Genomic DNA, 27,255 nt, shown 5'->3' with positions numbered 1-27,255 from the left:
ATTCACTAACTCTTATGCCAATTGAATCTCTTTTTCCTTACTGTGCCAGTCATAATGCTTCTGCCTCTCCACTCAATTCCACATCAGTAAGCTGCCTTCATTTAAAATTTTTAAATGTGTCCATGGTTATTTTTTCACACTAGAAAATGTTATAATTAAAATAAGTATTTAAATGTGATTACAAATTACAATTTACATAGATATCATTGTAATTCATGCTGTCTGCAAGACATATTCAAATAAACACATTAAAAATGTTGCATCAATCCATAGATAGTATCAGTCAAAGTGAATCCATCCGTTGACACCAAGTGGATTGGCGGTGTGATTAGATGTAAAACTGGAACAGATGCAACGAGCCTGACATGCGCACTGCACAGTGCAATGGTTAAAGTGAAATGTGACCCCACCAAAACATTGCAGCTGTGTGTTATGGAAAAACATCTTATACTGCCTCAATTTAAAACTTTAAACTTACTTAAAATTAAACAAAATTTAAAGTTATTTTCTCTGTCACACTAGCTGCATTTCAGTTACTCATAACCGCTTGTGGCTTGTGGCTGTGGCATTGCACGGCACAGGTATAGACTGTGTCTGTCAAGGATAGGGTGGACGGGACACATTGGTCCCATCCTGTGCACCTTTTTGTGTTGGCATCAGCTTTAAGCAGGAGAGAAGGTTGTTTGTACAGTGCCTGATCAAATTCCCACCTCTAGCTGGTTTTCTCTTTGTTTCTTTCTGCCTCTCCAAGGTAGCATCTTTTCCTACCCCCAATGCCCGGTTCTCTAATATATAAATGATGCATTTCCGCCAGGGTTCTTTTCACTGGTCACCTTTCCCTGCATCTACTCTGCCTCTTGTCTGGTTTGGGAATGAGTAAGGTCAGTTAAGGGTCCACCTCACAGCTTCTCAACTCAGGTGGCTGGGCTGGGCTTTTCTGGATGGATCCCCACATCAGACAGCTGATGGAGGCGTGTAACCCATCTCCCCACTATCTCCCTCTCTCTGTCTCTCTCTCTGTCTCTCTCTCTCTCTCTCTCACACACACACACACACACACACACACTCACTCCATCTGCCTCAAGTTAGTTTCAGTTCCTCTCAGCTTCTGACATTGTCTCATGTGAGTCCTAGAGCTTTGGGTTTTGTCACGGAGTTTCTTCCATTGCCTCCCCGTGCCTTCATGAGTTTTTATTTTTTAATTTAATTTAATTTTTTTTAATACAGCAGGTTCTTATTAGTTACCTATTTTATACATATTAGTGTATATATGTCAATCCCAATCTCCCAATTCATCCTACCACCGCCCCCCCTTCGTGAGGTTTTTAATGAAAAAACTGGGAGAGGCAGCATCAGAAATAGCAAGTTCCCTGTGTGAATCAGACATCCACTGTGGGAGAATTTTAACAGTTCTGTATTTGTATTCTTCTTTCAGAGTCAGCTTGAACTCTGGAAAGATTTGGAAATAGAACCCTGCGCTGGCCCACTGAGGGAGTGTCTGATCCAGGGGGGAGTGGAATTGCCCACAGAGCTAGATCTTGCATATTTGCAGGGCGTGGAGGTGCCAGAAGAACATGTGACATTTAAGAGAGCAGTGTTTATTCTCTGCTCGCTTCCAGATCTCCAAGGTTGAAGCACTGTAAATCTGTGAAGGAAAACCTAGTTGCTTTTCCTGTTCATTTAGGAAGAGTGATTTCTTCCCTCGTGGCGAACAGAAGTGGTGGTATTGGTAAGGAAAGGCCTGGGCTGCATAATACCTGTTTTCCTACCTACAGTCAAACAAACCCTAGCAGGACAAGAGGACGCCTGGCCACGTCAGGCTTTCTCACCGCCTCTTTACCGGTCACTCCCCTCCAGTACTATAGTTTCCCATTCGGGTCCCGTCTGTCTCCTCCCTTCCTGCATCACAAGGATTTTGTAAAGAACGATGGAGTGGATTTTAGTTTCTCTGGGAAAGATTATAAGAGAAAGGCCAGATGTTAGATTCAGGGTTCTTTTTTCTGTTGAGGTGCTCCCCTTGTTTACCCTTAAGACTTATGATGGCTGAGACAAGACAGGAGATCAAGAGTACTGGTCAACCTTGAAATTTGGGTCTCAGGCTATGCGGCCTGTTGTTTGTGATTCATAAGGAGGGGTCCGGGTAACCCAGGTGCAGATGGACATACAGAAGCTCTGGTGATAGAAGAGACAAGAACTGGAGATCAGCACCAGTAACTTGTGATCATCCTAGGTGAACAGCTAGTGGCATTCCTGTCTTAGAGTCTTACTTGCCTGGAATAGTTTACTTATGGTATTTCTGAAGGGGAACATGGAATTAAGTGACCTTTCACATTTCCTTGAGGGCCTCTAATTCTAAAATAACTCGGAAAATGGATCGGGAAAACAGTGTAACCTGTGGCAAAGCTTAACTATGCAGAACAGATTTTTCTCTTTGAATAGTTGTTATCCCTGAGGAGCCATGGTTTTACCCGTGATGCTGTGCAAAAGCCGTATAGATTTTTGGATTCCACTGAGTTGGACTTTGCCTTTGAGTGGGTATTGCTAAATGAAAGAGAACAGCAGCAGGCTTCCCCCGAGAGGCCACTGTCAGCCTACAAAGCTGTATAGGTGTGTGTTATCTTAATCATATATTTTGGCTGTAGACATGTTTACTATCTTATTGAATTATAATTTACATACAATAAAATGCACAGATCTTAAGTGCTTAGTTGAATGAGGTTTGTTTTTTTTTAAGGAGTTCACTTTTAAAAAATTATTTTTTAAAAATAGTGGTAAAGGGCTTCCCTGGTGACGCAGTGGTTGAGAATCTGCCTGCCAATGCAGGGGACACGGGTTCGAGCCCTGGTCTGGGAAGATCCCACATGCCACGGAGCAACTGGGCCCGTGAGCCACAACTACTGAGCCTGTGCGTCTGGAGCCTGTGCTCCGCAACAAGAGAGGCCGCGATAATGAGAGGCCCGCGCACCGCGATGAAGAGTGGCCCCCACTTGCCGCAACTAGAGAAAGCCCTCACACAGAAACGAAGACCCGACACAGCCATAAATAAATAAAAATAAATAAATAAAAATTAAAAAAAAATAAAAATAAAAATTGTGGTAAAATACATGTAAGATAAAGAAGATGTGGTACATATATACAATGGAATATTACTCAGCCATAAAAAGAAACGAAATTGGGTCATTTGTAGAGACGTGGATGGATCTAGAGACTGTCATACAGAGTGAAGTAAGTCAGAAAGAGAAAAACAAATATCGTGTATTAACGCATATATGTGGAACCTAGAAAAATGGTACAGATGAACCGGTTTGCAGGGCAGAAATAGAGACACAGATGCAGAGAACAAACATATGGACACCAAGTGGGGAAAGCAGGGTGGGGTGGTGGTGGGATGAATTGGGAGATGGGGATTGACATATATACACTAATATGTATAAAATAGGTAACTAATAAGAACCTGCTGTATAAAAAAATAAAATTCAATTTTTATTGGAAAAAAATTATTTTTAAAAAATTGTGGTAAAATAGACGTAAGGTAAAAGTTACCATCCTAACTATTTTTAAGGGTTCAGTTCAGTGGCATTCAGCGCATTTACATTGTTTTGCAACTATCACCACCACTGCTTTTCATCTTGCGGAACTGCAACTCTGTACCCGCTAAACCATAACTCCTTTTCCTCCCTTTCTCTCACCCCCTGGCACTACCATTCTACCTTCTGTTTTATGAGTTTGACTAAGTACCTAGTATAAGTGGAATCATACAGTATTGATCTTTTTGTGTCTGGCTTATTTCACTTAGCGTAATGTCCTCAAGGTCCATCCATGTTGTGGCATATGTCAAATTTCCTTTCTTTTTAAGGCTGAATAATAGTCCATTGTGTGTACGTACCACATTGTGTTTATCCATTCATCTGTCAGTTGACACATGGGTTGCTTCCATCTTTTGGCTATTTTGAATAATGCTGCTGTGAACATGGATATACAAATATCTCTTTCAGTCCCTGCTTTCAATGTTTTTGAAAGATACATATATATATCCAGATTGTATATACCTAGAATACATATACCCATAAGTGGAATTGCTGGATCACATAGTAATTATGCTATCTTTAACTTTTCAAGGAACCACCATGCTGTTTTCCAAAGTGGCTGTACTATTTTACACTCCTGCCAGCAGTACACAAGGGATCCGGTTTCTCCACATCTTCACTGACACTTGTTATTTTCTGTTTTGTTTTGTTTTTGTTTTTGTTTTTTGGCCGCACCATGTGGGATCTTAGTTCCCTGACCAGGGATCGAACCTGTGCCCCCTGCAGTGGAAGCACAGAGTCTTAAGTCCAGAGTACCACTGGACTGCCAGGGAAGTCCCATTTTGTTTTGTTTTAATAGTAGCCATCCTAATGGGTGTGAGGTGAGTTCAATGAGTTTTGACAAATGTATACAGCTGGGTACCACTGCCCCAGTCAAGATAAGGAACATTTCAGGCACCCCCTAAAGTTCCTTTCTTCATGCTCCTGGGCAGGTATATCCCTTCTGCCTCACCACCACCTGCCAACCCCTGACCCTAGGCAACCATTTTTGTGCTTTCTGGCATTATACATTAGCTTTGTTTTTTCTAGAATTTCATATAAATTTCATATAAACACTTTATTTGGCTTCATTCACTCAGAATAATATTTTAGAGATTCATCCATGTTATCACTATATCAGTAATTTACTGAATAGTATTCCATTGCATGAATATTCTGCAATTTGTTTATCCATTTATCTGTTGATGGACATTTGAGCTGTCTCCAGTTTGGAGCAGTTGTGAATAGGCCTCATGTGAACACTCTTGCCCAAGTTTTTTTGTGGATATGGGTTTTCACTTATCTTGGGTAAATAAGAGATGGAATCCTGAGTCAAGGGTAGATTCATGTTTAACCTTATTAGAAACTGCCGAATAGTTCTCTCAAGTTCACGGTGTTTGAAAGTTTCAGTTGCTCTATATCTTCTCTAACATTTAATGGTGTCTGGTTTTTGTTTTCCTTTTTTTTTTTTTAACCATTTTAGGGGATGTGAAATTGTATCTCATTGTGGTTTTAATTTGTATTTTCTGCATAACCAATAACAAGCATGTTTTCATATACTTATTGATCATTCATGTATCTTTTGTGAAGTGTCTGTTCAAGTCTTTTGCCCATTTAAAAAATTGCCTTGTTCATCCTTGTGTTATGATTTTTAGTTCTTTATATATTCTTGATTCAAGTCCTTTGTCAGATGTATGTGCAGTGAATATTTTTCCCCAATCTATGGCTCTTCTGTTAATTTTTTTAATAGTGTCTTTTATTGAGCAAACCTTTTTTAATTTTGATGAATCTTGTCAATATTGGCTTTTATGGCTAGTGCTTTTTTGTGTCCTATCTAAGGAATCTCTGCCTGCTTCAGGGTGGAGAATATATTCTCCTATGTGGGTGAGAAATAAACCCCAGTGGGACTGTGGCGTTGGCTGCACCACCCTCAGATTTGGACCTTCCCATGGCTGTTTCCCATCAGAGGGATGGCACGGATTCTCCTGTACTAGTGTGAACCTGTCCCACCCATGCTGCCAGCACCTGCCAGACCTTGGGTCAGTGAATGAATCCAACACGTTATTACCACGCATGTTACCCAGAGGCAAACCCACCACTTACCTGTAGACAGGGCTATCTCATGTCTACATGAAGGGGTGGGCTGGGCGCTCTCTGTAGTCTTCTCTACCCTTAAAATCCAACACTGGTGGAAATGAGCTCTTTCTGGGGCAGGCATTTCCGCTCCATTTCTACTCCCGCTTTCTTTGTGTACTTACATCATGGCCTTGGATTGCTCTCTCACCCGTGGTTTGCCAGATGTTTTGATCTGAAATGGGGGAAAATCAACGCTGGGAGATCAAAAGTATAGTTGTGATTTAATTCTGGAGGGGCGCTGCCTCTAATAGCGTAAGTAAACTGCCATCTGGGGCTTGAGAAAACATGTCAGAGCTGCGCCAAACCCATGTAAGACTTTGAATGAAAGCCCATGCTGTTTTCGGTTCGTAGCAGAAGCCGGAAGAGCTATTTCTAGCATCCCTTCTTTCTCTCCCTCCTGGTGTACGCTGGAGAGTCTAAATATTGCCGGCATTAGGATAAACATAACCAAATGGGTCCATTATTTCAAACCGTTGACGCTGGACTCAGACTATCCCAAGGGTGTGACGCATCAGTCAGTCTCTGAAGCGGGCTGCACTCGGGGTACTTTCATATCGTGGTTGGAACCCCTGCACTGAGTACAGGATTCTGGGCCCTGTTATGGGGGGAGCTCACAGCATGTGCCTGGATGGACCCCTTATGTCCCTGTCCGCTGGAAATGGCACAACTCTGGCCACGTGTCAGCTCCAAGAGACACTGTCACAGAGCCACGTTGCCTTGTTCTCCCACCGGAAAGGCTGGACGGCTGAACTAGGGCAGGGGCGTGTGGGGTTAGACATGTGGTCTCTTCAAATAGCCAACAGTCTTGTAATCAACACTGTTGACTGGGAGCTGTCTGCCAGTCAGAGTGTGGTCTAGTTTCCAGTGGATAAGTCTGGGAGAGGAATGTTTTTGTTGTTGTTTTGTTTTGCATCCTGCTTGTTAAAGACATGAAGAAGAAGAAAGCATTTAGCTCAGCAAAAGATGTGACAATTTAAAGTTTTGATTCCATTATTACTCTAAAAGCTTCTAGCATTACGCCTGGCCTAATGCATAATGGTACACGTGTGTACACATGCCTGCATTTAACATGGTATAGTCTAAAGGTCTCTAGGGTCACGGCTGTGACTGAAAACACAGCTCCTACCACCCACTACATGAGTGACTTCGGGCATCATGCTTAACTTTTCTAAAATTTAAGTTATCATGCCCAGTTCACTGGACAATGAGAAGGCGAAAAGGTAGACTATTGATAAAGGACCTAGGCACTCAGTATAACTAAATGGTCAATAAATATTTATTTGAAAATAAAGTCCCTCCGGCTCCAGCACACATGGCAAGGAATACAAGGCCAGCTTTCCTGCTGCTGAGCCACTGAGCAGTGGCAGAGGCTGTCCCACGGAGGAGTGAGCCCCAGGACCAGAGGGAGGAGATTAAAGGCTGGGAGATGTAGAGTCCTTGCAATGGGAAGGAAGTTCAGCAGGGTTCTCGCCAACCACCTCCAGGATTTTTTTTACTCATAGGCTACTCTTGAACAGACAAGGCACAGGGGATAATTTTCTGTATGAAGGGAATAGATGGGGTGATGAAGGTGTACCTTTTAGCACCTAGAATGGTACCTGGCCTGGGGCAGGCATTCAGATCATATTTGTTGAATGAATGAGCATGAAACATCAGTGAAACTATCCTATCAGTTCCATGATTGAGAGCAATAATTGGTGTCACCAGTGCCTCAGCTTCTTGTTTCTACGGTCACTAGCCTGAGAGGACGAGGGGAATCCAAACGGTTTGTCTGTAGTTAAAAGGCAGAATAATTTTAAAACACCACCACCAACAAAAAAAAACAGCCAACCAGAATTCCAAAGATCTCCAGTCCACAGGAAGCATTTGGAGTCACTCAGATAACGAAAGAAAATTACTTAGGAAAATGTGAAGCCTTATACCATGGAAGCTGAATACAGTACCCAGAGAAACACTCATAAAATTTATTAGACTATGCGTTGATTTGTGCCCTGCTTGAAGCTTGTGCCTGGGGACACTGAGGTATTATGTGAAGTAGAAAAGACATGTAGCAAAGCAAGCATTGAACTAAGAGTGCAGGGCCCAACCAGCTCTCCAGCAATCATTAAGGCCACCTCATTGCTCTTTTTATTTTTCTAATCTTATCTCTTAATACAATATAGAACTCACCATAGCCAGCTTTCATTATTATATCACCCAGTTGGTTTGTAAAGTGGAGATAATATCATGACTCCAAAGGTTACTGGGTAGATTAAGATCATGTAGAGGAGTGTTTAATAAATGTTCCTTCCCTCCTTCTCCCTGCCTTTTGGACAAAGGAATCAGAGTAGAAAACTTTAATGGACTTTGGCATGATGTGGGAATGGTAGAGAAGGAGTGGGGATGTTTTAAATTATATGTAAAACCTGTGTTTTTTAATTATTTGTGGATTGAAATTATTATTACTGTTCCCAACAATGCTATGAATAAGTGGCTAAAATTTGGACAAAAGACTGTTAATAAGTTACTTGCCAGATGATGGGTTGGAATAGATTCTTCCCTGTAATTGCTTAGCAAATAGGTTTCCAACTTTCCATTCATTTAGCTTGCACACTTTGCCTTGGATTAAATGTTTGAAAATGAAAACGCCATCCCGGCAACAAAATTTCCTTTGTTTTTATTATTTATTTATTTATTTGGTTGCGCCGGGTCTTAGTTGTGGCAGGCAGGCTCCTTAGTTGCGGCTCACCTGCTCCTTAGTTGTGGCACATGTGCTCCTTAGTTGTGGCCTGCTGGCTCCTTAGTTGTGGCATGAGAACTCTTAGTTGCGGCATGCATGTGAGATCTAGTTCCCTGACCAGGGATCAAACCCAGGCCCCCTGCATTGGGAGAGCAGAGTCTTATCCACTGTGCCACCAGGGAAGTCCGTCCTTTACCTTTAGAAGAATCTAAGTTCCAAGGAAAAAGAGTTGCTTTCATGTTCCCATTTCATAGACAGTTTTAAAAACCTTTAGTGCCTGGTTGGGGCCCACTCGCACTCCACAGATCCCCAGACTAAATGTTTAAATTTGTCATCCTGTGGGATGTAAAATGAAACCATGTACCAAAGAAAAATGGTGAATGACTCACTCCCATGTGATCTTCCAGGGAGGAGAAGGATTCAGTAAGAATGTGTCACAAGGACATCAGATCCCTTCACAATGAAGGTTGAGGTTGCCTGTCCTGGGATGTGAGTCAATGTTATGAATCTGAATGGAGGCTGCCAAGTTATGTCGGGGTCTCAAGGAGAGCATCCGACACTGGGGTGAATTCATCAGGGTGCCGCATCCAGCAGCACCAGAGAAACTGTATTTGTTAGCACATCAGGAAGGGGTTCACCTCTCAGGGACGGGTTCATATTTATAGGCTTATCACACATCTGCACTCACATGCTTGCGCACGCTAATTTATTTATTTATGTTGAGAAATATAACTGTTACTTAGACAAAAATCCTCATATTCCAGTGCTTTGTAGACAGGTCCACATGGGAAGCCAAACTCTAGTCCAGAGGTTGCTTGGCAACCAAGGAATCAAAACAAAGAGTTTTAGATGGATAAAATTCATCTTCATAGTGGGGAAATGTCTGACGCCTGAACCATTGATCCTGGGGCCAAGCCACCCTTTCTTGAGGCCAGGGTTTTGATAAATATTTCAAAGTACTCTTCTCTGATGGTTTTGGGTTGAGCCTGCATTGTTGATGCACACAGTTTTTCTTTAAATATGTCTAATACCCTTCAGCAAGCTAACTTCATCTCGGGAGCCATTCTTTCTCCTTGAGATGAGTTTGCATATCTTTGTTTTGATGATTATTTACTGATTTTACTAGTCAGTCTAATTTGCCTGCTTTCCAAATTCTGGGTGAGTGGGGAGGAATGCACCACACTGCTGCCTATATGGCCTACTGAAATATTACCAGGAGTCAGGGCCTTGTTCACATACCTGCAGTCTGCCGTAAGGACAGGAGAAACTTTATGCTTGAGTCAGTACCTGGCTTGCCAATTTTGGGCAGTGATACAATAGGGCAGAATGGAGGGTAGTGTAGTATTTATCCTTCTGGACATCCTAGAGGAAAACAGTAGGGATGTGTTCTCGACATACCTAATTTTTCTTTATGAATTCATCATAAATTATTTCTGAAAGTGTATGTAATCTTACATGAAATAGGTTGAACTTATTTATAATTTATTATTCCCTTATGTAACTGCCATTGGGATAAGTCTCTTACATTTAATTCCCAGCTTTCTTTCAGTTGCTCTAAAACTATGTCCTAAAATCTTCAGGAATCCTATCCTGAGCCCTAGGTGAGGAGTTCCCATATTATAAAGGAGATGCAGTTTCCCACCCACTGCATAACCCATAGGTTTTTTTTAAAAGGCATCGCAAACATATGGTCCCTTCAGCCTTCATCTTTTCATCTTGAAGAGTCCTGATGCTTTTAAGGTCATTTGAGCAACACCCAAAACCGAGTGTGTCTGCATTTCACAGATGTAAAGACTGAGGCACAGTTGCTAATTATTTGCCCCCTTGTGAGCCACAAAGGAGCTTGTACAACCCCAATACAAAGCCTGAGTCATTGTGAACTTGGTCATACTGGTCAGTTTATGTGATTGTAGGCTGGCCTTCAGAGAGAAAGAGCAAATGAATCAAGGAGGCTGAGGCAGAAAAGGATTCCTATAAAGAATCCTTGGCTCTGCAGGCCTGCGGACGTGTGGGCGGCCTTGTAGGGATGGAGTTTCATGTAGAAGGGCCTTTCATCCTCTGGAGGCTGATTATTCTGCGCAGTTAAGAAGAGGCCTACAGCGATTCTGTATTGGGGGAGGGGGTGTTCGAGTCCTTCCCCCATTCTTTTTTTTTAAATTTTTTTTTTTTTTTTTTTTTATTTATTTATGGCTGTGTTGGGTCTTCATTTCTGTGTGAGGGCTTTCTCTAGCTGTGGCAAGCGGGGGCCACTCCTCATCGCGGTGCGCGGGCCTCTCATCATTGCGGCCTCTCCCGTTGCGGAGCACAGGCTCCAGACGCGCAGGCTCAGCAATTGTGGCTCACGGGCCCAGTCGCTCCGCGGCATGCGGGATCCTCCCAGACCAGGGCTCGAACCCGTGTGCCCTGCATTGGCAGGCAGATTCTCAACCACTGCACCACCAGGGAAGCCCCCCCCCATTCTTGCCAAGAGTTATTGAGGTGCCAGATACTGTGCTAGGAAGCATGTGTGTGGGTTCACTTTACACGTGTTACCTGACATCTAATGAAGGAATCAAAGGGTGCCCTTTACTGCATTCATTTCTAAAATCTATTTAGAAACTCAGTTGGTACTAGTAAATAATAAATATACAGCAGCTGTCTTTATATAAATGGACTTACGCTGTGTGCTGTCCAAGTTTTAAAATAAATTGTCTGGCTAAAAGCACCCTGTGTTCAAGTGTGATACAGTTTTTTCCTTTAGTAAAATATTTCTAGCTCATTGAATAATGACTCTCAGTATTTCCAGAAAGCTTTGCTCAAGTCGCCACTGAAATTTGAGTTTTATGTAATGTTAATGTGTCATAAAATATTATTCTTTTGATTTTTGATCAACTGTTGAAAATGTAAAAAACCATTCTTAGCTTGTAGACCGTAGAAAAATAGAATTTGGCCCCTGAGCTGAAGTTGTGCCAATCCCTCTTCTATACCATTATCCTGTTATATCTTCATCTTCCTGGTATCTGAAATTGTCTTACGTATTCGTTTGTTTGTTTGTTGTCTGTCTTTCCTGGTACATTGTAAGCTCCACGAAGGCAGGTTCTTTGTCTTATTCACTGTATTATCTCTACCAACTAGAACAGTGTCTGGGATATAGAGGTGTGTTATGAATATTTAGTGATTGAATGAATAAATCCATATAGTTTAGGAGCCACTAAATCCAATAAAGTCTTCCTTCCAAATATCTCACGTGTATATCCTATTCCAGGGGCCACCTCCTACCCAGATCTTTGCCTCTGTTTCAGTGCAGATCTTTGTTCCTATACCTAATACCTCGAGCCTTCCTGACCCCTTGTCTCTGACTCTAGTCTACCCTCTAGTATAGTAACTTGCTGAAGTATATTTTGTCTTACATCATTTCTCTGCAAAACCCAAACCTTTTCACTGTTTTCCCACTCCTACAGTATAAGTCAGACTCCTCAGGTGCACATAAGGGGCCCTTGGTAATCAGTCCCCCACCTGCTTTTCCACCCGTATCTCTGAGCCTTCCCTGTAAGGAGCCCTCTGCTCCAGCAGCCTCGTCACCTTGTTGTCCCTGAAGCCACTGCTCATTCCCACCTCTGCGCCTTTGCTCCGGCTGTGCCCCAGAGCCAGTGGACACTCCCCGTAGGAAGGGATTGACCCCTAGGTCATAGGAGGTAAGTCTGTAGCGAGTGATGGGAAACAAGGAAGAATGAGCTAAGCCTCAGAAAGTGGAAGATGAAGAATAAACGTGGCCAAACATGACTCAGTTGGTGATAAAGTGGGGCAAGAAGGATGTAGTTATTCTGGGAGAACGATTGAAAAGGGCTGCCTGGCAGGGTTATCTAGGCCAGTGCTTTTCAAACCACTGTGTGGACAGATATTCGGGGAATCTTGTTAAAATGCAGATTCTGGCAGTAGGTCTGGAGTCAGGGCCTGGGATTCTGCACTTTTAAGAAGCTCCCACGTGATGCCCATGCTTCCGGTTCTGGGATGATTCTCTGAGTATCAAGGATCTAACTACGTGCTCAGGAAAGGAGCCTTTTCCATAAGACCTGGATGTGGAAACAGGAAGCCAGTTGGCCTGTTCCTCAGGGTCCTGCCTTCAATAAAGACATTTCTTGCTTTCTAAACGACTGAAAAAATGTGTGATGGCTCCAGTCTTCTTGCTGAAGGAGGGGGTGTTGAAGAGAACTAAGGGCCAAGCTGAGCGTGTAAGGCTGCAGCTTAAAGGGAAGAAGCACCTTTACGTCCTGAGATGGTGGCAGTGAAAGTGGTCATTGGGAAATGAAAAGTCTAATGTTGGTTGGGCCAGTGGCCTGTCATTATACACAAATGCGCGTGCTCACACACACACACACACACACCCTCATTTAGGGTAAAGGCTGGAGTGCAGTGCTTTTCCCTGATGCAGTCGGATTCTCTTTTCTCTCCAAGAGGCATCTCTTCTGATCCACTAGAGCTCCCAGTTCAGAATCTAGGTTTGGCTTGAGTACAAGCAATGTACCTCACCCTAACTAAGCAAGAGGAACCATTTCTGTAATGTGTTCTCTCCAAACAGAAGAGCAGGTAGCACAGTATTTTGCCGGCGTAGTTAACTCGCCCCTTAGAACAGTTTCTCTTTAATGATTAGCCTGGCCCTTGTCTCTTTGGCTAATCAATAGCTGGCCTTCTGATGAAATTGGGTGTTATTTCCCTGCGGCTTAACTTTGTGCAAATTGTACGTTATCCTGATTAATGATTCTAAGGACACTTCTCTTATCACAGTAATGTCCCTTCTGCTTTTATCACAGAGAAACTTCTGCTTGGCTGACTGAACTCTGATCCTGACGTAGAGTCAAAGTCATGGTAAGTTGGAGACGTGCCTCACCCTCCCTGGTGCCAACTGCAGACAGGTACAGGATGTGTACTCAGGGGCTGTTGCCTTATACAGAGGGTTGTTTGCTCATCAGAGGAGAGGGACGAGGAAATGGAAAGGCAGTTTCTTTTTTCGAAAACACCATTTTCACTTCTTTCAGGGGTGGTGAGTAACCTGACCCTGAAAATTAATTCAAAGAGGGACTCCTTTGAATCCTTCTAACATCCTGAGATGCAGAATCAAGTTATAGTTTTCTCTCTGCAGAAGCACTACATGTCCATTTTAGAAATTGTAGGCAAATAAAAAGGAAAGACTGAAAATCCCGCAGCTTCCTCCACTAGGAGATGACCGCCGTCCACGCTTTGTGGAACCCCATCATTTCAGGCTCATCAAGAAGGCTCATCGGCTAAGGAACACTTGTTATCTGCTGCCTGCTGTTGGCTGTGACTGGCCTCCTCAGAGCTTGGTTATCTGATCTCAGGGACAGGCAGGGAATTGGATCCCTTTGAGAGTTCCACAAAGCTCACTGCCGCTGTGGAAGCTGAGCCTTTCAGCTGCAAACATGGCTGTACCTGAGGCCGGCCACCTGCTCTCCTTCTCCTGCCCAAATAAAGTTTCTGAATAGGCAGGTGACGCTTGATCCCTGGTCTTCTAGGAAGAAATAATAGAAGTAGAATCTCATACTTGGAGAGGAACTAGACATTCCGCCAACTCTAGACACTTTCCTTTAGGAAGATGGATGTGTAAACTATCCTGAACAAAGAGTAATATACTCTTAACGTCTTTTTTTTTTTAACATTAGACATTCTAGAATTTTCTTCATCGTCTCTGACAGTCAAGGGCTTACTCGTGTCTGCACCAAATCTCTTATGCTGTCCTTTAAAATCCATTTGTTCTTGGGCTTCCCTGGAGGCGCAGTGGTTGAGAATCTGCCTGCTAATGCAGGGGACACGGGTTCGAGCCCTGGTCTGGGAAGATCCCACATGCCGCAGAGCGACTAGGCCCGTGAGCCACAACTGCTGAGCCTGCGCGTCTGGAGCCTGTGCTCCGCAACAAGAGAGGCCACAATAGTGAGAGGCCCGCGCACCGCGATGAAGAGTGGCCCCCGCTTGCCGCAACTAGAGAAAGCCCTAGCACAGAAACGAAGACCCAACATAGCAATCAATCAATCAATAAATCTTTAAAAAAAAAAAAAAAAGCCTTAAAATCCATTTGTTCTTGATGGATTCTCCCTGGACATGTACAACATTTATTCAGAGATGTTTACAGTGCCCCTACTTTGTGCATGGTATTTAGCTCTGGGGACCCATAATTAATGGGACGCTCTTCCTGTTCTGAACAAGCTCGCAGCCTTTCTACATGTGAAGACTGTAACCAAGTGACCCTTTAGTGAGCTTTCCACTGAGGAAAATTACCTCAGTTGCTCTCATCTTTCCTCCTAGAACCTGTTTTTCCATTATGACTATTATTTATTGGACAGGTAAAGGGCATCTTTAAAGGAAAGGAAAACCATACAATATAATCACAATACTGTAATTCCCAATTATTTTCCATCACTTTATTTTAGACCCTACTCGTATGATAGTGGTTTTGAAATAGTAGTAATAAGAACATAAAGAACAGTAAATGTATTCACTCTAGTCTTTGCTATGCTAACACGTTTATTTTACATCTTATAGCATATTAAAATTATTTACTCTCGATGGTGGAGTTATGGGTGTTGTATTTTTCTTCTTAATTCTTTAAAAAAATTTTATTGAAGTATAGTTGATTTACAATATGTAAATTTCAGGTGTACAGCATAGCAATTCAGTTATATGTATCTTATATATATATTCTTTTTCAGATTCTTTTCCCTTATAGGTTATTACATAATACTGAGTATAGTTCCCTGTGCTATACATTAGGTCCTTGTTGGTTATCTATTTTATACATAGTAGTTTGTATATGTTAAGCCCAGCCTCCTAATTTATCCCTCCCCCTACCCCCCAGATTTTCTCTTAATTCTTTTTTTTTTTTTTTTTAATATTTATTTATTTATTTACTTATTCTTGGCTTTGTTGGGTCTTCGTTTCTGTGCGAGGGCTTTCTCTAGTTGGCGGCAAGCGGGGGCCACTCTTCATCGCGGTGCGCGGGCCTCTCACTATCGCGGCCTCTCTTGTTGCGGAGCACAGGCTCCAGACGCGCAGGCTCAGTAGTTGTGGCTCACGGGCTTAGTTGCTCCGCGGCATGTGGGATCTTCCCAGACCAGGGCTCGAACCCGTGTCCCCTGCATTGGCAGGCAGATTCTTAACCACTGCGCCACCAGGGAAGCCCTCTTAATTCTTTAAAAAAATTTTTTCCAAATCTCTACAATGACCATATGACACATATCTGAAAGGAAAATATGTTTTAAAGGCCAATGTATTCAAATATTTACCAAAAATTTTAGAGGTATAATTTACAGTGAAATGCACAGCTCTTAAGGTTACTTGGTAGATGAGTTTTGACAAAGGTAGGTACCGTGTAACCTACCCCTCTTATCCAGATAGAACATTTCATCGCTCCAGGAAGTTCCTCCATGCCCGTTCCAGATCAGCCCCCACCCTGCTCTCCACTCCACTCCAGAAATGGAACCACTGTTCTGATTGTTTTCACCATAGATTAGTTTTGCCTGTTCGAGAACATCCTATAAATGGAATCATAGAGCGTGTGCTCTTTTATTGTCAGCGTTAGATTTTTTTGCAATCCATCCCTGGTGCTGTATCAGCAGTTTGTTCCTCTGTTCCTTTTTATTGCTAGCTATTTCATCGTATCGTAGTCCCATCTTTTGACATTTATCTTTATCGTTATTTATTATTTTAATAACTGAATGACATTTCATTGATGGTGATACATCACTGATTTCTAGCTATTTGTTTTCATCATTCTTCCCTGCATCCTCCGCCTGTTTCCTTTGCCTGCTGCCACAAGAAGCCTTCCTGGGGTGGAATCCCCTGCCTTCCTGGAATAGATAATGATACATTATTCCCTGGAATTTAGTCAATATGGATACTTTAGAGCTAACAGGAACAAATTTTCCGGGCTTATCTTGTTCCGGAAAAAAGATGCTGATAGATAAGCTGAATTATCTTTGCACATTTCTCTATCGATTCATCTTGTTAGATATTAATTTTAATCCCATACTAGTGTCCCTCAGCAATGCAAGTTGCTTTAAAAGTCAAATGCAGTGTTTAAGTACCATCCAAAATTTTTTCAATACTGGAGTTCCAGAAGAACCTTGTGAAACATTTGATTCAGAAAGCTGTCTTGGTGGGGTCAAGGGCTGAGCTAGGCCATTTGAAATTCTGACAGCGAATCACCAGCTTGCTTATTACTACAGATATATAGTAGAAGAAAACAAGTAAAATGCCTGCATTAATTTCCTGAGGCTGCCGTAACAAAGCACCACAAACTGGGTGGTTCAAAATAACAGAAATATGTTATCTTGTATTTCTGGAGGCTAGAAATCCAAAATCAAGATGTTGGCAGGGCCATGGTCCCTCTGAAATCCGTAGGGGAATTCTTCCTTGTCTCTTTCTAGCTTCTGGTGGTTTGCTGGCAATCTTAGGCATTTTTTGGCAGACATTGGAGTCAACAACACATTATCATGGGGTGTTCTCCCTGATTGTCTTTGTTTTCACGTGCTGTTTTCTAAGAAGGACACCAGCCATGTTGAATTAGCGGCTCACCCTACTCCAGTAGGACCTCATCTTGCTTTAATTAATTACAATTAATTCATTCATTGTAATGACAGTATTTCCAAATAAGGGCACATTCTGAGGTACTGGGGGTTAGGACTTCAACATGTCTTTCTTTGGGGATGCAGTTCGGTGCAATTGATCTCTTTGCCTCTCATGGACACTGTGAGTCTCATTATTGATTACAGTTCCCTCTTGTTTGGCTTCTAGACAGAGAAATCTGTGGCTCATGTCGAATAATTACACAGGCCCTTAAGGTCTCCGTTTCTGTTTCCTTTCCACCCCCTTCTTTACTGTAATTTTCTATGCTTTGTGTCCTGTCACTGAATTTCTTCATCTATTTATTTATCTTTTGTATTGAATTATATGTTTCTCTTTGCTGCCTCACGTACATAAATAACATTAATAAATTAGTAAATACATTAGAAATACTCAGGGCACCTTGATCTTAATCAATACATTATCTCTAAGTCATAAGTCAACTGAATGGTACCTACTGGTTACTAACCCATGTTTTGCTTGTTGATGTTTTTAATTTGTAGTCTGTATTTGCAGAGGGTCAGATTCACTAACTTTTTGTCCCTTGTACACATCAGAGTATGTCTCACTTTAAGGTATGCTGGTCGTTTCCGGTGATGCTAGACCTCATCTCCAGTGTCTAGACTGCGGTCTCCTCCTCATGACTTCCCATCCTTCCCTCTGCCACTTGGTCAGGCTTCTGTCCCCTCCATTCCACTGCAGAAGCCTTTGTCAGGATCACCAGGACCTTCCGTGTTGCCCCATCTGACCATCCCTTCTGTGTCCTCTACTCACACCTACCTTAGCAGGCACTGACATCTTCCTCCTTCCTCAGCCTCTGGACAACACACGCTCCTGGTTTTCTTTATACATCAAGGACCAGTCCTTCTTGGTTACCCATTCCGGTCCTTCTCTGCTGGAGAGGCCCAGGCTTGTCCTAGGACCCGTTCTTCACTTTCTCCCTAGGTCATTTCGTCCAATACCATTCAAACGCTGATGTGTCCTGAATTTATTACTCTAGACTTGCCCTCTAGATTTACGTTGTATAACCAACCATCCTTTTGACAACTCCACTTGGATGTTTAATGGACATCCCAAACTTAACATTTTGAAAATAGAACTTCTAAATCCCACTCCCCACTGCCATCCCAAATCTGGTCGTCCTCCAGCTTTCCCCATCTGGGTAAATGATACCGCTCTCTGCTTGGCTGCTCAGGGAAAAAGATTTAGAGTTACACTTGCTTCTTTTCTTTCCTCACCTCCCACATCAGTCCATCGGCAAGTTCTGCCGCCTTTGCTCCAAAACATGTGCTGAGTCTGTCTGTCTCTTTCCATTTTTACTGTTTCACCCTCGTCTACCATCATATCCCTGGATCTTGGCCCAGATTCTCAACTCGTCTCTGTATCTCCCTACAGCAGCCCAAGTGATCTTTTTATCATGTAAATCAGATCATCTCCTCCATCCCTTTGCTGAAAGCCTGCCAGCGGCTCCTACTGCGTTTAGAATAAAACAGAAACTCCTCACTGGCTTGTGAAGGCTCTTGTTCTGCCCTTGCAATCTCTCTGATTTTCTTTCTTTTTCATTTTTAAAGTTTTTATTATGGAAAAAGGTAAACACATACAAAAGTAGACCAAATATTAAAAAGAACCCCTTTGTACCTATAATTATTATTAACTCATGGTCAGTAATTATTATATTACATAATAATAACTCAGTAATTATTAACTCATGGTCAGCCTTGTTTCTTCTTTACCTCCACTTACTTCCCCCAACCCGTTATTTTGAAGCAAACTCCAGACATCTTATCCTCTCCTCTATAAACTCTTTCAATGTGTATAAGATTCAAACTCTTAAAAAAATAAAATATAACCACAATACCATTATCATACCTAAAACCGTTAACACTAGTTGCTTAATGGCATCAAATATCAAGTCAGTGTTCAATGTCCAACTGTCTCATAAATGTCATTTTTTTTTTTTTTACTGTTTGTTTGATTCAGGATCCCAGTAAGTTCACCCATTATGATTATTGATGTGCATTTTTAATCTCTTTAAAGCTATATTTCCCCTCCATCTCTCTCTTTTTTAAAAAAAAATTTTATTTTATTTTATTTATTTATTTTTGGCTGCATTGGGTCTTCGCTGCTGTGCGCGGGCTTTCTCTAGTTGCGGCGAGCGGGGGCTACTCTTTGTTGCGGTGCACGGGCTTCTCATTGCGGTGGCTTCTCTTGTTGCGGAGCGCGGGCTCTAGGCACGCGGGCTTCAGTAGTTGTGGCACGTGGGCTCAGTAGTTGTGGCTTGTGGGCTCCAGAGCACAGGCTCAGTAGTTGTGGCGCACGGGCTTAGTTGCTCCACAGCATGTAGGATCTTCCTGGACCAGGGCTCGAACCCGTGTCCCCTGCATTGGCAGGCGGATTCTTAACCACTGCGCCACCAGGGAAGTCCCTCCAGCTCTCTCTTTTCTAACTCTCCTTGCAGTTTATTTGTTGAAGAAACTAGGTCATTCATCAAGTAGTGTTTCTCACAGTCTGGATTGTGCTGATTACAGCCCTGTGGGGTAGGTTAACATTTTCCTCTTTCTCCTATTTACCATAAATTGGTATTTGGCCTTAGAGGCTTGATTGAATTCAGGTTTGATTTTCCCCTTTCAGGGGAGACAAGATTACTGTGTAGGTAATGGTGTAACTTACCTTACCACTCCCCAGCTTGCCCACCAACTCAAGCCGCACTGGCCTCGGTCCCACTCCTCCCCCAGAAGGCAGCTCCAGCCTCAGCGCCTTTGCCTCAGCTGTTTCCTCTGCCTGTAACACTTTGCCCTGATCTTTGCACAGTCAGCTGCTTCCTGTCACTCAGCCCTCAGCCTGAATGTCACTCCTCAGAGCAGCCCCTCCAGGACCTCTCTGTCTGCCCTGTAGCCCTTCTCACCACCGGCCGCCTGGTGGAATATTTGTTTGTTGGCTCGTTTACTGGTCTGCCTCCTGCTGAACTTGAACCTCAGCTCCAGGGGAGCTAGAGCCTCATCTCTCACAGTCACTGCCGTGTCCCAGCACCTGGAAGGGTGTCTGGCCCACGGTGGGTGCTCAGCAAACTTGCTGTGTGAGGTGGCGCCATGCTGGTAAGAAGTGCCTCTCAGCCACCATCTTTCTCTGTGCACTCAGGCAGCCAAGGGAGGCACCGTCAAAGCTGCTGCAGGCTTCAGTGCCACCGAAGACGCCCAGAACCTGAGGAAGGCCATGAAAGGGCTCGGTAAGTGTCCCACTGGAGGTAAACAGCCCCTCATGTGCTGTGCACGACAGAGTCACCCGGAGGGTGTTGGGTCCACAGGCAACTGTGAGTACGTCTCACGCTAAGAAAACACAATGGGAACACGTTGACTTGTCAAGGCAAACTAGACGGGAGGGTTTTTTACTAAGAATTTTAAATGTGATGAACACATTCTGGACTTCCCCGATAAGTTAAATCTGTTTTACATTCCGGTGTTATGAATCTATATATCAAATTTGAGAAATGTATTTGTTTTCCAGTTAACCCATGTATGCATGTCACGCCAGAAGGTTTACAAAGCACTTTGACAAATATTATCTGAATGAATACGTGCGATAATCCTGTGATGTAGTGAAAGCAGCTGGTGCTATTGTTATTTTCGCCCCATTTTACAGATGTGAAACTGAGACTCAGAGAAGTAACGTAGGAAGGCACAGAGTAAGTGGAACTGAGCCGTGAGTCACACTCAGCAGAGCCTGCCAGCTCTAAGTCCACGTTCTTTCCCTTGAGTCAGCCCCCCACCTGTTGCTGCTGTAATAGGCACAGCTAGGCCAGTACCCCCGTGTAGCGTGTGGGATTTTAGGTGAGAAGGCTGTGCGCATGTGACCAGAAGGGCTTGTCTTCCAGTGCACCACCCTCTGGTAGCTCCCGTGGGCAAAGGCCTCCCACTGGGTGGGCACAGCCATGCCTGGGCACTGCAGGCTATGCTGACCAGGACCCTGCCTCCAAACTTACCTGAGTGGACATTTGGCCAGAGAAGTGCTCTCTGTTTCATAGCTGCTATTTAGAATCTCCTCAAGATTTGGATAAAAACGTTTGACCATGAGGCGTTATTTCCCAGTTTTTTTATCCAAAAAGAATTCATCTTAGCCCCAATGCTACTAACAGGAACGATCACAATAATAGTGAGCATTTATTAAGCTCTACTGTGTGTCAGGCACAATGTGTTACATAGATTATGTTTTAATTCTGACAGCAGCTTGTTTCACTAATGAGAAAGTTGAGGTTTAGGGAGATGAGCTAACTTGCCTGAGGTGTCTGGAATCGTACGTGTCAGGATTCTAGGCAATTCCAGGCAGTCCGACTCCAGAGCTGGAGCTTAAGCCACTGTGCTGTGCTGCTGCCCACCTCTGAACAGGACATTACCCTGAATCTATCGTTTTCCCTTTTCATAAATAAAATGGAAAAGGTACTCGGCCCACCCTTTTTTTCAGGTGTATCCTAATTCTTTGGTGGATAGCAAGAACACCATAATTCAGAACGTAGACCACATGGCATTCGGAATTCTCAGAGTCAGGAGGCATTTGATACAACAAACCATTTTCAGTGCTCGCTGTGTGGGCCAGTGAAGGTTAGAGGAGACAAAGACTGTAAACCTAGTCCTGCGGTTCAATCGTCCATGGATGCTAGGCAGCCGAGGCATGCGCAGAAACATGATCGGTTCATAATATGATAGCGACGGGAGGGGCACGAGTAAGATCCCATTAGGAGTCAGAGAGATCACATGTCATTTGGGAGCATCAGGCAAAACTTCTTGGAGGATGTAGAAATTGAGATGGGCCTTGGGAGATGAGTTAAATTTATTCAGTAAGTAAGTAAATAGATAAGAGAGAATGGCTTTCAGGTGAATGGAACAGCATGAGCAAAGGCATGGGATGAGTGTGAGCATCGCCCTGTTTTACATTTTAGCTGAGGCACTTAGCTGCAGGCCATGTAAATACATGGCTTGCAGCAGGATGTACTTACAAAGCAGGAGTTGACTTTTTAGGTGACTTCTGGGAAGGCAGGTACCATGGGGTGGGTCCTGAGGAGGCTACTGACATGGGAGGATGACCCAGAGGCATTGTCCAGGAAACAACAAATGCCAGAATCAGGATGCTAGATGGAGGGGGTTAGGGAGACATAAACCCATAGACTCGTAATGAAGGAGGTCAGGAGAAAGGAGTGCAGTGTAGTTGGGTCAAGCACGGGAATTCAGGAGCTAAGTCTCTGGATTTGGCTGCCTGTAACTTTGTATGTGGATATTTACAATAGTGAATGGGGTATGGTGGAGAGTCCCAAATGCCAGACAGCAGTGCGGATAGTAAATCCAGCAAATGGTGGGGAGCCGTCCTGAGTAGGGATGGCTGAGTAGTGTACTCAGTGTATCCTGAGTAGGGGAGGGACACTGTGAGAGTTTGTCATTTTAGGAAAATGAATCTAGCAAGACATTAGAAAGACCAATTAGGAAGTGAGACTACTACTTAGCAGACTTTAAGTTGTCTAAGAAAAAACCCTGAACTCGAGTGGTTGTCATAGGAATTAAAAAGAGGGGACAGATACAAAAAGGGTTTTAGAGCTAGATTTTGCATGACTTGTCAGGAAATCTGAATGTGAAGGAAGAGAGCGGGTAAAATAATCAAAGCTATTTTGAGGGTTCAAGCCTGACAGACCAGAAGAGTGGTGGTGCCTTTCACAGAAACTGTATAATAAAGCAAAAGGCAATGAACCTTCTCCCCACAGCTGAGAGTTCTCCTGGAAAAAGGATGGTTGTATCTATTACCCTCTTTTTTTTTTTTTTTTCCCCCAAGAGAACAGAGAGTAGGTCCCTAAGTTATGTAAACTTAAAACTCTATAGCAGGCTTCCCTGATGGCGCAGTGGCTGGGAGTCCGCCTGCCAATGTGGGGGACACGGGTTCGAGCCCTGGTCTGGGAAGATCCCACGTGCCGCAGAGTAACTAAGCCGGCGAGCCACAACTACCGAGCCCACGTGCCATAACTGCTGAAGCCCGTGTGCCTAGAGCCCATGCTCCATAACAAGAGAAGCCACTGCAGTGAGAAGCCCGTGCACCGCAACAAAGAGTAGCCCCTGCTCGCCACAACTAGAGAAAGCCCGCACACAGCAACAAAGACCCAATGCAGCCATAAATAAAAAATACAAAAAAACCCAAAAACAACCTCTATAGCTTCCTCCGTACACCTCATATTTTTCTAGATCTCTAATTTTGCAAAGGATAACTCTGGTGAATCTATATATTTTTTGATTTCTCCCTGAAATATTTCAATAGACTCTCCTGTAACTCATCACATCTTCCCATACAGTATATGGGAAAATGGAAAACTCACCCAGCATACATGAACATCCAGCTGTGAAAGTCTCCTGTAAAAGCTGCTGCAAGAAACAGGCAAACAAAATTTATGACATTTTAAATTTGTAATTCAGGGACTTCCCTGGTGGTCCAGTGGTTAAGAATCCGCCTTCCAATGCAGGGGATGCGGGTTCGATCCCCGGTCGGGGAACTAAGATCCCACATGCCGCTGGGCAAATAAGCCCATGTGCCGCAACTACTGAGCCCATGTGCTTTAGAGCCTGCACACCACAACTAGAGAGAAGCCTGTGCACCACAATGAAGAGCCCTCGCACCACAACGAAAGATCCCGCATGCCGCAGCTAAGACCCGACACAGCCAAATAAATAAATAAATTTTTTTAAAAAAGCAAAAATAACAATCTTTTTAAAATTTTTTTTTAAAAATTGTAATTCATAGTGAAAAGTTTTGGTAGGATATTGCATCATGGGAATTCATGGGCAGTTATAAAATGTTTCCTGATCAGAGATCAGGAAAGAGAGCTTAGAAAAGAAAAACGCAAATACAGATCTTAAAACGCAGTGGATACAATGAGCAGCCAATTTAAACCCTTTGAAGTGCCAAATCATGAATTAAAAGACGGGTTTGAACTGTTCTGAAACTCAGAGGAGATGATAAAGAGATAAAAGTGAGGAGAGAAAGGCAAGAACATGGAAGATAAATATGGGTGATCCAAAGAGGAAAAGTATTATGATCACTCACATTCATAGATAAGGAAACTAATGCTCAGAGAAGTTAACTCTTTCATTTAGTGGCTCATATATACAATGGAATATTACTCAGCCATAAAGAGAAACGAAATTGAGTTATTTGTAGTGAGGTGGATGGACCTAGAGTCTGTCATACAGAGTGAAGTAAGTCAGAAAGAGAAAAACAAACACTGTATGCTAACACATATATATGGAATCTAAAAAAAAAAAACGGTTCTGATGAACCTAGGGGCAGGACAGGAATAAAGATGCAGACGTGGAGAATGGACTTGAGGACACGGGGAGGGGGAAGGGTAAGCTGGGATGAAGTGAGAGAGTGGCATGGACATACATACACTACCAAACGTAAAATAGATAGCTAGTGGGAAGCAGCTGCATAGCACAGGGAGATCAGCTCCATGCTTTGTGTCCACCTAGAGGGGTGGGAAAGGGAGGGTGGGAGGGAGGCTCAAGAGGGAGGGGATATGGGGATATAGGTATATGTATAGCAGATTCACTTTGTTATACAGCAGAAACTAACACACCATTGTAAAGCAACTATACTCCAATGAAGATGTTAAAAAAAAATAGCTAATGAAAGGAGAGACCGAGACTCTAATCTAGTGTCTGTTTTCCCTCCAAAATAGACAAACCCTCTGAACAAGAACTTCTTTTCTTAGAAAGCTCTCTGCGTGTGTTTGGGTTACACCGGTGTCCGCAGAGGAACCCATTTTCTCATTCCTCTCTCAAATCCCACTCACTCCCTGTCTCCGCTCCACACCAGGCACGGATGAAGATGCCATCATCAACGTCCTGGCCTATCGCAACATGGCCCAGCGCCAGGAAATCAGGACGGCCTACAAGACTGCCATCGGCAGGGTAGGTGGCAGCTCTCTGGCTTGACAAGGGACCTGTCAGCAGTAGGGGAGCAGGGGCCCCTTCCTTCTTGAATCCTGAAGTAGTGGCCCTTGGTTTTTAAAAGATGGATCCTTTGCCTTGTTTAAAGATGTTCTTGGAATAAAACAAACAAACAAACAAACAAAAAACAGTTTCAACACGTTCAAGAGTTCCTCCACTGTCCATAACCAGAAGTGATTTCAGGGAGCTCTTGATTCACAAAATTCAAGGCTAAGTTTAGTCTCTTCCCCCACAAGTCCTTTCAGGGACTTGGTTGTGGAATGGACTCAGCCCCCTACCCTTTGGAGCACTGGGCAGGGCTCAGCTTTCAGTGTTGCTTCCCTTGGCCTTTCCTTTAGGCCACTTCTGAATGACGATCCTCCAAACTGACTAAAATGTTTAAATCCAGTTTGTTCTAAATAGGCTCTCCGAGGATTTAGGGTCTATCCAACTCTTCTACATAAACCCATTTGTAGTATATATTCATTCCTTTGAATGATCCTTAACTGAGAGCCACCCCCTCCAGTTCTAGAATGGGGCTCTGTGTGTGTGTGTGTGTGTGTGTGTGTGTATGTAAGTGGCTTATGCATTCAAAGGTGGTTCATTCACCATGTTTTCCCCTTCCTCTTTGAATCCCGCACCCCTGAGCAACCCTGTCTCAGTCTCATTTTCAACAGCTCACTTATCAGAGTCATTCACCCAATCTTTCCACATCACTGGAAGCCCATCTGTGTGATTAGAGAATCTTTTTATTGAGGAAATGTTATCAATAAGTGCTTCCAGGTCTCAGAGTGCTGTTAACTCCATGATAAGTATTTCTATTCTTGGATATTTTATAATAGCTAGTCAGACGGGCTGCCTCTCAAAGGCAGGCATTAAGCTGCTGGGTGGGGCAGGGCTGGCTCAGCTCTTCCTGGGAGCATCTACATGCAAACCTTGGCTGGGCACCAATGGGATTCCTCCCTCAGATTGCTCAGAGTATCTTCTGGGCCTTTTAAGCTCTTCTCCATCCCCAAAGAAATTTAATGAACATGCATGTGATGTGTAAGCTAGAGACAAAGTGTTGCCACACATTTGGGGTTGATTATTCAGCTTTAGAACTAAGCTGATCTGACAGCCGTTTGTTAAGATGACCAACCTTAATGGAGTGACTGAACGCTAATTTATTTGTTCATTCATCCATTTGATATGTGTGGATGTAACATAAAAATATGCACAATAGATTGAAATATAGTGTTGCGGACTCAGGTTTGTGAGAATCTGAGATCAGAACTTGAAACCAAATCAACTCGGTATTAGTTGGTTGATCTTAAGCAGGTTCTTAAACTCTCTGACCTGTTCTAGGAGGAAATGTGACTAAATGTCTTTAGGAATTGGTCCTTTGGACTCCCTCTTGCGAGAACACCAGAATCACAATTAGCTGCTGGACAGTCATCGACAGGAAGACACTGGGACTCACCAAAAAAGATACCCCACATCCAAAGACAAAGGAGAAGCCACAATGAAACGGTAGGAGGGGCGCAATCACAGTAAAGTCAAATCCCATAACTGCTGGGTTGGTGACTCACAGACTGGAGAACACTTATACCACAGAAGTCCACCCACTAGAGTGAAGGTTCTGAGCCCCACGTCAGGCTTCCCAACCTGGGGGTCCGGCAACAGGAGGAGGAATTCCTAGAGAATCAGACTTTGAAGCCTAGTGGGAAGTGATTGCAGGACTTCAACAGGACTGGGGGAAACAGAGACTCCACTCTTGGAGGGCACACACAAAGTAGTGTGCACATCAGGACCCAGGGGAAGGAGCAGTGACCCCAGGGGAGACTGAACCAGACCTACCTGCTAGTGTTGGAGGGTCTCCTGCAGAGGCGGGGGGTGGCTGTGGCTCACTGTGGGGACAAGGACACTGGCAGCAGAAGTTCTGGGAAGTACTCCTTGGCGTGAGCCCTCCCTGAGTCCTCCATTAGCCCCACCAAAGAGCCCAGGTAGGCTCCAGTGTTGGGTTGCCTCAGGCCAAACAACCAACAAGGAGGGAACCCGGCCCCACCCATCAGAAGTCAAGCGGATTAAAGTTTTACTGAGCTCTGCCCACCAGAGCAACAGTCAGCTCTACCCACCACCAGTCCCTCCTATCAGGAAACTTACAACAAGCCTCTTAGATAGCCTCATCCACCAGAGGGCAGACAGCAGAAGGAAGAAGAACTACAATCCTGCAGCCTGTGGAACAAAAACCACATTCACAGAAAGATAGACAAGATGAAAAGGC

At 43.6% G+C, this 27,255-nt stretch overlaps 1 protein-coding gene across 2 annotated transcripts in view; it reads left to right on the top strand.

The window, feature by feature from the left end:
• Positions 1-27,255, top strand: part of ANXA4 (annexin A4) — a 75,769-nt gene that overhangs the window by 14,551 nt on the left and 33,963 nt on the right. For both annotated transcript variants that reach the window (XM_057558146.1, XM_057558145.1), the window contains exons 2-4: positions 13,212-13,266; positions 20,173-20,260; positions 24,880-24,974. In XM_057558146.1, coding sequence (XP_057414129.1) covers positions 13,264-13,266; positions 20,173-20,260; positions 24,880-24,974 — 186 coding nt within the window. In that variant the 5' untranslated portion in view covers positions 13,212-13,263. The remainder of the gene's footprint in view (positions 1-13,211; positions 13,267-20,172; positions 20,261-24,879; positions 24,975-27,255) is intronic.

This window comes from Balaenoptera acutorostrata, chromosome 12 (genome assembly GCF_949987535.1).
Source record: "Balaenoptera acutorostrata chromosome 12, mBalAcu1.1, whole genome shotgun sequence".
Classification (NCBI taxonomy): Eukaryota; Metazoa; Chordata; class Mammalia; order Artiodactyla; family Balaenopteridae; genus Balaenoptera; species Balaenoptera acutorostrata.
Note: the sequence above shows the minus strand (reverse complement) of the source record. Positions and strands in the feature narration are given on the sequence as shown.